This window comes from Odocoileus virginianus, chromosome 15 (genome assembly GCF_023699985.2).
Source record: "Odocoileus virginianus isolate 20LAN1187 ecotype Illinois chromosome 15, Ovbor_1.2, whole genome shotgun sequence".
In the NCBI taxonomy this organism is placed as follows: Eukaryota; Metazoa; Chordata; class Mammalia; order Artiodactyla; family Cervidae; genus Odocoileus; species Odocoileus virginianus.
Window position 1 is genome coordinate 65453821 of NC_069688.1, and position 13994 is coordinate 65467814.

Sequence of the window (13994 nt, forward strand, 5' to 3'; positions counted from 1 at the left end):
AACTGACCTTTTCCAGTCCTGTGGCCACTGCTGAGGTTTCCATATTTGCTGGCATGTTGAGTGCAGCACTTTCACAGCATCATCTTTCAGGATTTGAAATAGCTCAACTGGAGTTCCATCACCTCCACTAGCTTTGTTGATAGGTGAGTGATCACACCATCGTGATTATCTGTGTCATGAAGATCTTTTTTTGTGTAGTTCTTCTGTGTATTCTTGCCACCTCTTCTTAATATCTTCTGCTTCTGTTAGGTCCATACCATTTCTGTCTTTTATTGAGCCCATCTTTGCATGAAATGTTCTCTCGGTATCTCTAATTTTCTTGAAGAGATCTCTAGTCTTTCCTGTTCTATTGTTTTCCTCTATTTCTTTGCATTGATCACTCAGGAAGGCTTTCTTATCTCTGCTTGCTATTCTTTAGAACTCTGCATTCAAATGGGAATATCTTTCCTTTTCTCCTTTGCCTTTCACTTCTCGTCTTTTCTCAGCTATTTGTAAGGCCTCCTCAGACAACCATTTTGCCTTTTTTGCATTTCTTTTTCTTGGTGATGGTCTTGATCACTGCCTCCTGTACAATGTCACGAACCTCTGTCCATAGTTCTTCAGGCACCCTGTCTATCAGATCTAATCCCTTGAATCTAGTTGCCACTTCCACTGTATAATCATAAGGGATTTGATTTAGGTCATACCCGAATGGTCTTGTATCATTTAGTGTCATTGCAAAAGAAAGTCACGCGGTGGCAGCATATACCAAAGTGAAGTATTTCTGACACAAGGTCAAGAACTTGGGAATGATAGGGACTGAGACAGGAGGACCTCAAATTTATTGGTAATGTTTTATTTCTATCGGTACAAAATGGTGGCAAAAATATTGAAGCTAGTGTGAATGATGAACACATCAGAATTTAATTTTCTTCTATTTTTACATTTAACTTTTAAAGACAACTTCCCTTCCTTAAAGGATCAACAGAAAGATCTGGACAGGATATTGTTAAGCCATCAATCTACTTCCACTCCCAGAAAGAGAATAAAAACGTGGCAGCTGGAGACTCTAGACTTGTATTAATGGTTAAGAATAATGTACATCTTTGAATACCATGAGAATGTGTAGACAGAAACCACAAGCCACTTGGGGGAGTGCAAGAAATGGCACAGAGGTGAGATTCCAGTTCATCTTTAAGATCAAGTGGCAATAATACAGGTGTATACGAAGAGGCAGTAACAGTAATATGTGTGTGTGAGTTGCTCAGTCGTCTCCGACTCTTTCGCAACCCCAGGGACTGCAGCCCGCCAGGCTCCTCTGTCCTTGGAATTCTCCAGGCAAGAATAGTGGAGTGGGTTGCCATTTCCTTCTCCAAACAGTAATGATAGTTAACATGTTATTAAGTTTGTAGTCAACAGTATTTTTTCACAGACTTTATTCATCTTCTCACACTGCTGTTCACCCCTTTTCCAGAACTATTCAAAGCGTGGTCTGCCAGCTGATAACACTTACCTGTATGGAGAGACACTGAGACTCACAGATATTGAGAGAAATCGTTTAGAAATGTTTATAGCAATTTGACAATTTTCTGTCCGTTCGCCAAACAGTAAAAAATGGGGGCTTCTGCTTTGCATGTGTTTTAAAATTCATTTTTATTGTATTTTGCCAAAGTGCCAGTCTTCAGTGGATTAAAAATGCACATACTCATATGCCCGTGCAAGCACACAGGTAATCCATATCGACCACAAATCTGAGGAGCACTGGTCGGAGAGCGTGAAAACCACAAAAAGTCATGACGCACGTGAATAGGGAGAGCAGGAGCAGAAGGCACAGGTTTAATAGCTTCTGTCTGTGACAGGCGGGCTCATTCAATTTTATTTAACCCTTCCAACAATCCTGTGGGATTGGTGGTATTATCCTGGTTTTGCAAAGGGAGACGAATTTTAGAAAAGATAATGAACTTGTCTCAGTGGAGCCAGGAATCAAACCACGATCTACAGGAATTTTCCTTCCTTTGGAGATCGGGATGGATCGCCGTGTCCGCGCCCTCTTCTCGTTCAGGGGCACCTGCTCTTCACACGCTGCTCTGGGCCAGCTGTGCTCACAGGTCCTCTGGACTCAGATCACGAACCTTCCCCTTAGTTAGGAGAAAGGGTCTGTTTTCTAGCCAAGTGGAACATGGTGTGTTTCCTACATGAAAAGAAAGATGAAAACAATAATAGCCCACCGGCATCCCAACTCCTGTTCATATCTACACACACAAACACACACAGAACCTTCTCATTAAGCATGAAAAGTAAATTCCACACTACCTCTCACTGGAGTAGTGGTATCAGGTTTACTACTGACTTGATTGCCACCCCCCCCCCCCCCGCCCCTTATGTTAAGGTGTTTTTAAAATAGTTTTTTTAATCATAAACTTTTAGGATAAAAGTTTTTATCATGAAGTTTTAATCACAAACTATTAAACAGGAAAATATTTTACATAATTTTTTTTCATTTTCATTTTTCAGATGAAGAAAGCTGGCTGAATTCAAATGAAAACATGACTAGATTTAAAGGGAGAAAAGCCAGAAGACAATCATAATAGTGATATGATTTACAATATGTAGTTAGAGCTTTTGGATAAAACAAAATATTCTTTGAACAACGAATAATTAGGAATAGGTTAATTTTTTTTCATTTTACACTTTCAAAAAGCTTAAAACTATTAATCAAAGAGAGATTTAGTGGGGCCAGGTCTGCCTTCTCTTTTCTTTATATTGAAGACCTATTAATAATCAAATATTAATTAGAGATAACTTGAGAAAAATGGATTTGTCTGGAAACAAAAACACAATGGAAAGTATCTGGCAACAATTTCTTCACCTTTTTCTCCTTCTTTATCTTCTTCTTTTGCATATTAAAAGCAATAATGAGAGACTTCCCTGGTGGTCCAGTGGTTAAGAATCCACCTGCCAATCAATGCAGGAGACACAGGTTCCATCTCTGCTCCAGAAGATTCTTTGTGCTGCGGAGCAACTAAGCCTGAGCTGAAGCCCCCGGACCCTGAAGCCTGGGCTCCACAGTGAGAGCAGCAGGAGGTCCAGGCCCTGCAATAGAGTAGCCCCCACTCTCCACAGCCAGGGAAGAGCCCAAGCAGCAACGAAGATCCAGCACAGCCAAAAACAAAGAATAAACAAAAGTACTTCAAACAATAATGACATTAAAGAGGACAGCTATTGAACACGTAGCATATACCTGGGAACTTTACATAATGTTGTTTCACTTAAGTCATACAACATCCCTATAAAGTAGGAATTACTCCTGCTATATTGATAGAAAATTGAGTCTCAGAGAAGTTAAGTAACTAGAATAAGGTTGCAAAGTTAGTAAATGACAGGCTCAAGACAGAAACTGCATGTTTGAAGGTGAAATTCATGCAAGCTCTTGATAGTCTTTGTAGCTATTTTAGAATAAAAACAGGAGCAAAAGCAAGCTGTTGATCTAATTAACCCTGGGCACCATACTTATGTTATATGATTCTCATAGTTTTTGGACAATGAGGCTCAAGTTGCCTCATGTTTCTGGGCCTGCTTCCTGAGTAAAATGAGGGCAATACTCATTTTACCATTTGTTGCGATTAAAGGAGGTAACAACTACCTGAAGCATCTTTAATGCAGCAGATGTCAACAACGTGGAAACCACGATTATTTTTATTTTGTACAGGAAGAAATGTACAAATATGGGAATTAAGCATATTTTGTTAGGAAATTATAGGAATGCCTCTGGATCCCAAGTTCGTCTGATTCCAATCCAGCATTCTTCATTGATTACCCCATGGTGCTGAAGAAGATTCTTGAGAGTCCCTTGGACTGCAAGGCGATCCAACCAGTCCATCCTAAAGGAAATCAGTCCTGAATATTCATTGGAAGGATTGGTGCTGAAGCTGAAACTCCCAATTGTTTGGCCACCTGATGCGAAGAACTGACTCACCGGAAAAGACCCTGATGCTTGGAAAGATTGAAGGCGGGAGGAGAAGGGGGCGACAGAGGATGAGAAGGTTGGATGACATCACCGACACTATGGACATGAATTTGAGCAAACTCTGGGAGTTGGTGATGGACAGGGAGGCCTGGCGTGCTGCAGTCCATGGGGCCGCAAAGAATCGGACACGCCTGAACGACTGAACAGCAACAGCAAAGGTAGGTAAGCTGTCTCTGGTGGAAGGTTGGGCGATAAGCATGGTTAATTTCTTGAAGCCCTTCAATGACGTGTGCACCCTTCCCAGTTCACTGCTTAGGGAAATGATGGTTTCTACCCTGGCAGTCGGGGACGTGGACGATATAATAAAAATGCCGGCACCCTTGCGTAGTAGCCTCCCCGCCCGTGCCCAGGACCTCGCAGACCAGCTGTGCGCGTCACGGAGGGGCCTGCGGACCAGACCCACAGGCTCAGCCCGCGCTCAGAGCCGCCCCGCCGCGTGTTGATGTTTCCCTCTCGGCCCCGCCCCCGGCCACGCGGGGATCGGCCACGCCCCGGGTGGGCGGGCTCTCCGGGCACCGCCCACCGCCTCCTCGCGGCAGCCAATGGCGTGTGAGCTCCGCACCGCCCCCAGCAAACATGGCGGGGGCGGCGTCAGTGCGGGCAGGCTGGGGCTCGGAGCCGAGCCCACGGCGGACAGCGGAGACGGAGGGCGCGGCGCGGGCCATGGAGGGGGGCGGCGGCGGCGACGGCGGGGCGCGGCAGCGCGAGCTCGAGCGCATGGCGGAGGTCCTGGTCACCGGCGAGCAGCTGCGGTGAGGCGGGGGGCCGTGCCGCGGCTCGCGGGGCGCCGCCAGCCCGCGCTCCCGCGGCTCCACTGGCCCCGGCTTCGCTGCGGCCGGGCAGGCGCGGGCTCGCGGGGCGCGCGGGGCTCGGGAGGGGGGCGCGCGGGAGGCTCCGGTGTCTTGCCACCCTGGCCCCCGGGCCAGGGCAAGGGGCGCATGGGCAGCCCGCAGCCGACCTCACCGCAGCCCCGTTCCTGCAGCCCTCCGCTGCTCGGACGCGCGGCGGGGGGTCTCGGGCGGCGGGGGCGGTGGGCGCGCGGGAGGCTCTGGGGTCTTGCCAGCCTGGCCCCCGGGCTGGGGCAAGGGGCGCATGGGCAGCCCGCAGCCGGCCTCAGCGCCGCCCGGTTCCTGCAGCCCTCCGCCGCTAGGACGCGCGGGGGGCGCGCGGGGCGGCTGGGAGCTCGGGCGGCGGGAGCGGGGGCCGCGGGGGCCTCGGGAGGTGGGCGCGCGCGCCCCTGCCAGGGCGCCGGGGTCTTGCCCGGCCGGGCGCGAGGGGCGCGTGGCAGCCCGCAGCCGGCCCCGCCGCGGCCCTGGTCCTCCGCGGGGAAGCCGCCAGCCCGCGACGCCGTCACTTAAGGTGCAGATTTCGCGTCGCTGCCCTGAGCCCTGGTGTCATCATCTGTGAAGCGGGGCTGATCACGGCTCCCCCCGAAAGGTCTTTATGGACCCGAACGGAAGGCTGGAAACCCCGCGCCTGAGCCGGCGTCCGCACGCGCCCGTGGGTCGGCGCCCGGGTCCGCAAGGGGCGTGGAGGCTCGGGTCCCGCCCTGTCCCCGGGCCCGCTCCCTGCGCACGCCTCGGGAGGAGCGCACTGGCCCGGGCCGCTGCGCCCTGACTGCGTCCCCGCGCCATGCACCGGCGGGGCCTCGGGCTCAGACCCCATCACTCCTATCCCGTCGCGGTCCTTGGATGCGTCTCTGAAGGTTGTGCTGACGGTCTGACCGGTTCCGCAGCTGCTGGGCTTGTGGTCTCAGATCGGTTTGCCAGGGAAAACAGAACTACTTGGCTTTAGCGTCAGAGCCACTTGCTTGTGGGCCGCTAGTCCCGTCAGACGGCATGCGCGCCCCTGCCTTCTCCTTGTTGGCTTGAATCTCCAGGTTCGTTTTGGTGTCTAAAACGCTGGTTTCAGAACCCGGAGGAGAGAGACCCTTGCAAAGATCCCTAAAGGTTTGGGAACCACTCTCCTTGCTGCTCTTAGATTGAGGAAGCAAATATTGGAGGTCAGAATTAATTGAGTTTAACGTTACTAAAGGCAAATTGCACTTTCTATTCCTTGGTGGTTTTTAATATATAGCCAAAATCCAAGAGAATAAAAGCTGCTTTTCCATCAAGAGATTTTCTAATTGAAAAAAAAATCAAAGTAAAACTTTTCTGATTCAATTTGAAACACTAACATTTTAATTTATCAGCTCAATTGAGTACATTTCACTTCCTTTTAAGAAATGGTTAAAATGGTATGTTCTAGATTATGTGACTTTTACTACAATGAGACATTTAAAAAATACATCACATTATGAAAGATTGTTTTCCAAAGGATACTCAAACTATCATCTCAATAATAAAAGTAATAATAAAAGAAAAAGTAAAATATTGCATGGTGCCTCTCCAGAAAGCACTTTCTCCTTCAATCACAGGCGTGATTGCCCCATCCTTAGGGGGGTCCCCGAAACACTTCCCCTCTTTCCCCCTGCACCCCTATGCGCTGAGGCAGGTTTAGTGTAGGAAGACAGAGGGCTCCCTCTCACTGGGGTTGGTAGACCTGGGTTTGAACTTCTGCGCAGCTACTTTGTTGCCAAGAGTCACCATTAAGTTGTTTTGAGGAGAACTTTAAAGCCCCGTGTATCAGGTTTGCTACTTTTACTGGTGTGGGAGGTCTTGGACAAGTTACTTAACTAGGAAGGAGGGCTGCTAATGGAACCTGCCTCCTGGTGTTGTGATGAGGGGTCAGTAGCTGAGTTGGTGCTTGGAGCAGTACCTGTCCTGCAGTCAGCACCATGCCAGCCTTAATGTGACGGTTCTGTGACTTTGGACAAGTGAACTCACGTGTCTGGGCTTGTCTGCTCACCTGTAAAAAGGCAAGATGAGCACTCCACAGGTTGATGACTTTCCTCTGGGCTTCAGGTGTTAAGGAGCATTCAGCTGGGGGTTGTCATAGTTAATGAGGTTATTGGTCGCCTTGTGTCACCCCACGTGCCTTCCAGCTGAGCCGGATCTAGCAAGAAGGCCTGCTTGCTGGCTGAGAACACCGGTTTAGAACCAGCTTGCTGGGGCTTCTGATTCCGGCTCCTCCATTTATTAGTCCTGTGACTTGGGGACGGTTTGCTTAACTTCTTGGTGCCTCGGTTTCCCTTCTCTTGCAGGGATTTTGTGAGGATTGAGTGAGGAGATGCTACCTGTAAAAGGCTTAGTAAATGTTAGTTGTTGAATTTTGCTTCGGACCCGTGTCATCATTGCTTTTTAAAAATCTCTACCATCTTAGCACTGTGCCGAGTACCAAGTACACATCTGTTCCTCAGCTGTCTGAATGACTAGTGTCTGTAATTAAATAGACTACCGTAATACTCGGAATTGAGGGATCTGAGTGGCCGTGCACGCCAGTGGCTTCTTGGTTACCAGAGGAACCTCCCACAGAGGAGTAGGGATGCAAACCTCCTTGCTGTCATGATCAGAACATGTTTTCACATACTGCTGTCTTGCAGACTGATTGTGGGGACTTTGTGATGTCCAGGCTTCCTGCCTCTGGTTGCTTTACAGACACACACACAGAATTGCTCTCTCCCTTCTCTTTCCTTTCCATTGCTTTCTGGCTCATGAAAGACGAGGCAAATAAAAGTGATGAGGAAAGGAGGCACTATGATTGGTATTATAAATGCAGAATTTGGCTTCCAGGTCCAGCTCTGTGAATGCTATTTAACATTTGTTTATGAATGTATATATGGATGTTTCATATATGGATGATGTATTTATTTTTAACTATGTTTACAAGTCAGTTACTCGCTTTGGGCCTCAGTGACTGTGCCTGCAGAATGGGAATATTCTTCCAAGTAAGATTTGTGGTTTTGGATCAAATTGGGCATAACGTGGGAAGGAACTTTGTAAAATAAATCAATAAATCAAGAGTAGTGGTTGCTATGATTATTATAAGCTCCAGATGTGAAACTGGGGGCTGGCTCCACAGTCCTGACACTTGGGAAGGGCAGCTGGTTGCATAAGGGTATGAAATTGAGTAACATTTAAAGACATATCCTGCTTTATTTTCTAGCCTGACTGTGGAATCGTTTTCCTAATCTCTTTGTGCTTTCCCTTGTCCTAAAAGATTTACTTCCTTGCCCAGTGTATTTGCATGTTTTAATATCTTTTTTTTTGAGTGATGACCTTAACAAGAGCAGGGTTTTTTTTTTTTATAAAAATTTTTTAGACATATGTATGTATTTTTGGCTTTGCTACGTCCTGGTTGCTGTGTGGGCTTTTCTCTAGCTGTGGGGACAGGCTTCTCGCCGTGGGGGCTTCTCTCGTTACAGTGCGTGGGCTTAGTTGCTCTGCGGCATGTGGGCTCTTCCCCCACCAGGGATCGAACCTGCATCTCCTGCATTGGCAGGAGGATTCTTTACCACTGAACCACCAGGGAAGCGCCATATTTTTGTATCTTAAAAATGTATTTGGATACCACTTCATACCCCCAGGATGGCTACGATCAGAAAGACAGATAATAACAAGTGTTGGCAAGGTTTTGGGGAAATTTGCACCCTTAGACACTGCTGGTAGAAAGAGAAAATGATGCAGCCACTTTGGAAGTCATTCTGGCATTTCCTTAAAGACTCAACATAGAATTACCACATGACCCAGCAATTTTACTCCTAGGTATATATTCAAAAGAAATGAAAACACATGTCTATATAAAAATTGTACACAGATTTTCAGAGTGGCATTTTTCCTAGTAGCCAAAACCAGGAACAACTCAAATGTCTGAGAGCTGACAAATGGGTTAATTGTGTGTGACATATCTGTGCAAGAAGTGTTACTCGGCAGTAAGAAGGAGTAGAGTACTGATAAAAGCTGCAGCATGGATGGACTTTGACTCATGCTAAGTGGAGGAACACACAGAAGGACACGTGTCTCTGACGCCTCTGACGTGACGCGTCCCAAGCCGGCAGATCCGTGGAGGCAGAACGTGGCGCCAGCGGCGGTGGGGGAAGGGAGGGTGGTTGCTGATGGGTGCAGAGCTTCTCCGGGTGATGATGAAACGTTTTCAGCTTGACTGTGGTGATGGTAACATAACGGTGTGTGCTTAAAAACCACTGAACTGTGGTCACTCAGTGGGTGAAGTGTGTGACGTGTGAATTATATCTCAGTAAAACTATTAGACAGATGCGTTTGGATGACACATCAGAGTGATGAACGACAAAACATGAAAACTGTTCAAATAAGCTTTTTGCTCTCGTTTTGGATTGGCCAAAGAATGCAGTGATTTTATTATTAAATTGATAACAGCATGACTGTCACACCAGATGAGATGGGACTGATATTTTACATATATCTTTTTTTATTAAATTTATTTTTTGGCCACATGGCACATGGGGTCATAGTTGCCTGACCAGGAATCAGACTTGTGCCCCTGCATTGGATGTGCAGCATCATAGCCACTGGAACCAGGGAAGTTCCTGCATGTATCTTTTTACAGTATCCTTCTTCTTTTTTTTTTTTACTCTATCACTATTATTCTTGATACAACACAGAGAAAACATGCCATAAATTGTCTCAGCACATTCTTAATTTGAAGATAATTAACTATGTAAATCACTCATGATAGTGAGGCTTCATACTATAACTTTTAAAATCATTACTTGTGTTTATATGTTTATGTATAAATCTCTTATCTTGACATTTGCCATGCAGCCGTAATTATGACATTCTAATGACAACATCCAAAATCCACCTTGTTTCTTCTATAGGCTAATTCCAAATATACTTAGCAAGAAAGTGGTTTGTACAGGAGCATTTAAAGAATCCCAGAGACTATCCCTGTTTTCTCTGTGGTGATGGTAGGTGTGATAGTAATTACAATAATACTTGTGTGTGCGTGCTAAGTTGCTTCAGTCGTGTCCAACTCTTTGCGACCCCATGGACTGTAGCCTGCTGGGCTCCTCTGTCCGTGGGATTCTCCAGGCAAGGATACTGGAGTGGGTTGCCATGTCCTCCTCCAGGGGATCTTCCCAACCCAGGGATCGAACCCGCATCTCTAATATATCCTGCATTGGCAGGTGGGTTCCTCACCACTGGTGCCACCTACTTATATGGCATTTATTGTCTGCTAAAGACTCTTCCAAGTGCTTATATGTATTAGGAATGTGTGTTAACATGGATTATATGTATGTATGCCTTTAACTTTATAGCTACTCTGTAGAAGATAGGCTTGTTATCCTCATTTTACAGATGGGAGAGCTGAGGAGCAGAGCGTGTAAGCTGACTGCCATAGATTATTCAGCAAGAGAGTGCTGGAGCTGAGAGTTCTTGCTCTTAAGCAGAATGCTAGACCTCAGTTTAACGGCATCTCCAATGAATAATTTAGAGGGCTAGGAAGTGTCAGGATGAGACCAATGCAAAGCAGAATCATGTTTATAAGACTGTCATATTCTGGTGTGATAACTTTTGCAGACAAGCAAGGAAGACAGATGATTTCTCCCTTCTGCTGGGAAAAAGCTAATTAATTTCTAGAAGTGTTTATGTTTTGACAAGATAGAATGGTCACTTTCTTCATTAACTTGTAAACCGGGTGTTCTTTGCCACGTGAAAACTTAATTTGAACTCCACTCATTCTGAATTTGTAATCATTTTAACGCGAAGATAAATTACAGTGCACTGTTTTGCCAGCTGTGAGGATGGGCGGGTGGGAAGGAGAATTCAGAATGTAATGAGGAATGCTTAATTAAGAAGGAAAATGCTTTAAGCTTTTCAGTTATACTCATCTACCTAGACTAAGTATGCTAATTACAAAAATCTCATCCAATCATTAAAAGCTGGATCCCTAAAAGCAGTTTCCTAGGCAGTGAGCTTTAGCTAAGTTGTAGGAAATTGCAGTTCTTTCAAATTGTTTGATATATTTGCCTTTTATCTACAACAGACTGCCTTTCCAGACTCCTACAGGCTTGCTGTCGCCTTGGTCATAAAAACGTATTAAATCAATATTGAGTAGCTCTTCTGAATTTGCTTTGCCAATGTTAATGCAGCATGCAAACTAAAGGTAAAAAGTAAGCTGATGGAACCAAAGCCCAATCTACAATGAAGTAAATATGAGATAGGAAATTTAGAAATGCAGAATAGAACAAGGAGAAATACAGTTGACCCTTGAACAAGGTGGGGGTTAGAGCACCCACCCTCTGCGCAGTCGAAAATCCGAGTGTGACTTTACAGTCAGAGCGTCTCTGTATCCCTGGTTCCCCATCCATAGATTCAGCTCACCATGACGTGTGGTACTTAAGTATTTATACTGAAAAAAATCAAATAAAACTGGACCTGAGCCGCTCAAAAGGGGTCAGCTGTAGTTCATCTTATTGCCCTTTGAACGTAAGGAACTTGAAGATTGGCTTAGAGCACGGTCCCCAGCCCGGCCGTCGACCAGGTCCGCACTGGACGCGGGGGCGCGGCGGGGCCGCTCTCTCCCGGCCCGAGACGGCCCGCACCAGACGCGGGGACGCGGCGGGGCCGCTGGACGTGGGGGCGCGGCGGGGCCGCTCTCTCCCGGCCGAGACGGCCCGCACTGGACGCGGGGACGCGGCGGGGCCGCTCTCTCCCGGCCGAGATGGCCCGCACTGGACGTGGGGACGCGGCCGAGACGGCCCGCACTGGACGCGGGGACGCGGCGGGGCCGCTCTCTCCCGGCCGAGATGGCCCGCACTGGACGTGGGGGCGCGGCCGAGACGGCCCGCACTGGACGCGGGGACGCGGCGGGGCCGCTCTCTCCCGGGCCGAGATGGTCCTCACTGGACGCGGGGACGCGGCGGGGCCGCTCTCTCCCGGCCGAGATGGTCCGCACTGGACGCGGGGGCGCGGCGGGGCCGCTCTCTCCCGGGCCGAGATGGTCCGCACTGGACGCGGGGGCGCGGCGGGGCCGCTCTCTCCCGGCCGAGATGGTCCGCACTGGACGTGGGGGCGCGGCGGGGCCGCTCTCTCCCGGCCGAGATGGCCCGCACTGGACGCGGGGGCGCGGCGGGGCCGCTCTCTCCCGGCCGAGATGGCCCGCACTGGACGCGGGGACGCGGCCGAGATGGTCCGCACTGGACGCGGGGACGCGGCGGGGCCGCTCTCTCCCGGCCGAGATGGCCCGCACTGGACGTGGGGGCGCGGCCGAGACGGCCCGCACTGGACGCGGGGACGCGGCGGGGCCGCTCTCTCCCGGGCCGAGATGGTCCTCACTGGACGCGGGGACGCGGCGGGGCCGCTCTCTCCCGGCCGAGATGGTCCGCACTGGACGCGGGGGCGCGGCGGGGCCGCTCTCTCCCGGGCCGAGATGGTCCGCACTGGACGCGGGGGCGCGGCGGGGCCGCTCTCTCCCGGCCGAGATGGTCCGCACTGGACGTGGGGGCGCGGCGGGGCCGCTCTCTCCCGGCCGAGATGGCCCGCACTGGACGCGGGGACGCGGCGGGGCCGCTCTCTCCCGGCCGAGATGGCCCGCACTGGACGTGGGGACGCGGCCGAGACGGCCCGCACTGGACGCGGGGACGCGGCGGGGCCGCTCTCTCCCGGCCGAGATGGCCCGCACTGGACGTGGGGGCGCGGCCGAGACGGCCCGCACTGGACGCGGGGACGCGGCGGGGCCGCTCTCTCCCGGGCCGAGATGGTCCTCACTGGACGCGGGGACGCGGCGGGGCCGCTCTCTCCCGGCCGAGATGGTCCGCACTGGACGCGGGGGCGCGGCGGGGCCGCTCTCTCCCGGGCCGAGATGGTCCGCACTGGACGCGGGGGCGCGGCGGGGCCGCTCTCTCCCGGCCGAGATGGTCCGCACTGGACGTGGGGGCGCGGCGGGGCCGCTCTCTCCCGGCCGAGATGGCCCGCACTGGACGCGGGGGCGCGGCGGGGCCGCTCTCTCCCGGGCCGAGATGGTCCGCACTGGACGCGGGGGCGCGGCGGGGCCGCTCTCTCCCGGCCGAGATGGCCCGCACTGGACGTGGGGACGCGGCCGAGATGGCCCGCACTGGACGTGGGAGCGCGGCGGGGCCGCTCTCTTCCGGCCGAGACGGTCCGCACGGGGCGCGGCGGGGCCGCTCTCTCCCGGGCCGAGATGGTCCTCACTGGACGCGGGGACGCGGCGGGGCCGCTCTCTCCCGGCCGAGATGGTCCGCACTGGACGCGGGGACGCGGCGGGGCCGCTCTCTCCCGGCCGAGATGGTCCGCACTGGACGCGGGGGCGCGGTGGGGCCGCTCTCTCCCGGCTGAGATGGCCCGCACTGGACGCGGGGGCGCGGCGGGGCCGCTCTCTCCCGGCCGAGACGGCCCGCACTGGACGCGGGGGCGCGGCGGGGCCGCTCTCTCCCGGCCGAGATGGCCCGCACTGGACGCGGGGGCGCGGCGGGGCCGCTCTCTCCCGGCCGAGATGGCCCGCACTGGACGCGGGGGCGCGGCGGGGCCGCTCTCTTCAGGCCGAGATGGTCCGCACCGGACGTGGGGGCGCGGCGGGTCTGCACGAAGAGTCACCATGCTGTAGCTTCTCAGACGTTTCCAAGGGTGACGAGGAGAGGCGAGGTGGAGAACGAACACAGCCGGGGCCTGGGGGACGAGACGGCCTTTCATCCCTGCGGTTTTCGGATAACAGCTGCTGCCAGGATGTAGCGCGAGCGGGCGAATGCCGGGGCCTGCAGCTGGAGCAAGCCCACGGCAGCGGCTCGGGTGTTGGCAGCCAGCGTCGGAGCGGCCCGGCTCTTTCCACTTGGAACCTTTGGCTGTTGCTCGTGGCTCTGTTATTGTTGGTGCATGCGTTATTTCTCTAACCTTGATGACACTGCCTCCCTGCCATACTCGTGCCCACAGATTTCTGATTCTGGGCTTTACCCCGAGGTTCCTTCCGTGGAGGCAGACAGTGGCCCAGCGCCCACTCAGGTCCTGAGCCCTCCTCTGATCGCCCAGCTGTGTGAGCTCTCCCTTGGGTGCTGAAGCTGCTCCAGCTCCGCCGAGCCGAGCCTGGTGCTCCGTGGCAGAGCAAGGAGGCTTCC

General features: G+C 51.9%; 1 protein-coding gene across 8 annotated transcripts in view; it reads left to right on the forward strand.

Annotated features, from left to right (window-relative positions):
* Positions 1 to 4518: 4518 nt before the first annotated feature.
* The window catches only part of DEPTOR (DEP domain containing MTOR interacting protein), a 168667-nt gene continuing 159191 nt past the window's right edge, over positions 4519 to 13994 (forward strand). For 2 of the 8 annotated variants that reach the window (XM_070477478.1, XM_070477479.1), the window contains exon 1: positions 4526 to 4758. In XM_070477478.1, coding sequence (XP_070333579.1) covers positions 4583 to 4758 — 176 coding nt within the window. In that variant the 5' untranslated portion in view covers positions 4526 to 4582. Of the gene's footprint in view, positions 4759 to 5639; positions 5886 to 13994 lie in introns of those variants that run through there. The other 6 variants (XR_011491563.1, XM_070477480.1, XM_070477477.1 and 3 more) reach the window with 5 other exon arrangements.